The sequence below is a fragment of the Penaeus monodon genome, chromosome 19, assembly GCF_015228065.2.
Source record: "Penaeus monodon isolate SGIC_2016 chromosome 19, NSTDA_Pmon_1, whole genome shotgun sequence".
Lineage (NCBI taxonomy): Eukaryota > Metazoa > Arthropoda > Malacostraca > Decapoda > Penaeidae > Penaeus > Penaeus monodon.
Window position 1 is genome coordinate 34,361,682 of NC_051404.1, and position 1,136 is coordinate 34,362,817.

At 32.4% G+C, this 1,136-nt stretch overlaps 1 protein-coding gene across 1 annotated transcript in view; it reads right to left on the bottom strand.

Moving 5' to 3' along the window:
* The window catches only part of LOC119585396 (cyclin-dependent kinase 9-like), a 22,342-nt gene that overhangs the window by 15,548 nt on the left and 5,658 nt on the right, over window positions 1-1,136 (bottom strand). Inside the window, exon 4 of the mRNA XM_037934059.1 lies at window positions 250-368. Coding sequence (XP_037789987.1) covers window positions 250-368 — 119 coding nt within the window. The remainder of the gene's footprint in view (window positions 1-249; window positions 369-1,136) is intronic.

A 1,136-nucleotide genomic window follows, 5' to 3' on the forward strand; every position in this document is an offset into this window, starting at 1 on the left:
TCATGATTCACGTCAGGTTGACAAAGAAATGCAATGCTCACAACTAGAACATCATCGGTGACCTTACCTTCTTGATTTCACCTCGGTTAAATGTGACGGTGACATTTGACAACAAGCCTGCTAGATCATGTTCACAAAACTCAAACACCAAGAAGAATGTCGAGAGACTTGACATGTGTGGTGTCGCTGAAAAGGTAAAACACTCAGGTAGATGGAATAGACACACTACCATTGGGTATGAAGTCTTACCTTCTTGATCTCCCCCATGTTAAATTTGACGTTCACATTTGACAACAAGCCCGCTAGATCATGTTCACAAAACTCAAACACCAAGAAGAATGTCGAGAGACTTGACATGTGTGGTGTAGCTGAAAGGTAAAACACTTGGTATAGGCAATGGAGAGACCTAAATAAAGCCATCAGGGAAGAAAACACTAAAATAACTCAGATTTCGCAACTTCCATATTAACATCATCTAATCTGTGATAATTCATAAAAAAAATGACATATCTCTGACATTAAATAAAAACATGAAAGTGCTTAAATACTTCTAAGGACTCTATATCCCACTTTTATTGAGACGGTCGCAAAATGTCTTGTGTTAATATCCGTTAAATAATTACAAGAATGAAGAAATTAGTGAAATACAGGTTTATTTTTATCTACCACTATTAAATGTCATTATGAAATTTCTTCAAAATCTCTAGAATGCAAATTCATTGAATTATTTTGCATGCTCTTTTATAATTTCTAAAGAAGTCTATCTGTGATATTAAATGGGAGTTGATGAACCACTGATTAATTTTTGTTTTCTAAAACCTGTGGTATTATTTAGATTTGCAATAGTCATATTCATTCTCTTCTGTATTTTCAAAAACGAGAACCTTCCTTTCTCATTAAGTTTCTATTAATTTTCATCACCACAATAATTGTCTAATCCACTGGTCTACTAATAAAACATATTCATAATATACATACATAAGAATTCTTAAGATTCTTAGGAAGGAATAATTTATTAACATCAATATGTGAAGTTTATAAAACTTCTTCTCAATTCTAATCACTGTCATGGTGAAATTTTCTTATTCACACAAGTATAAAAACAATATTCAATTACCTGTATGGACTAATGAGGA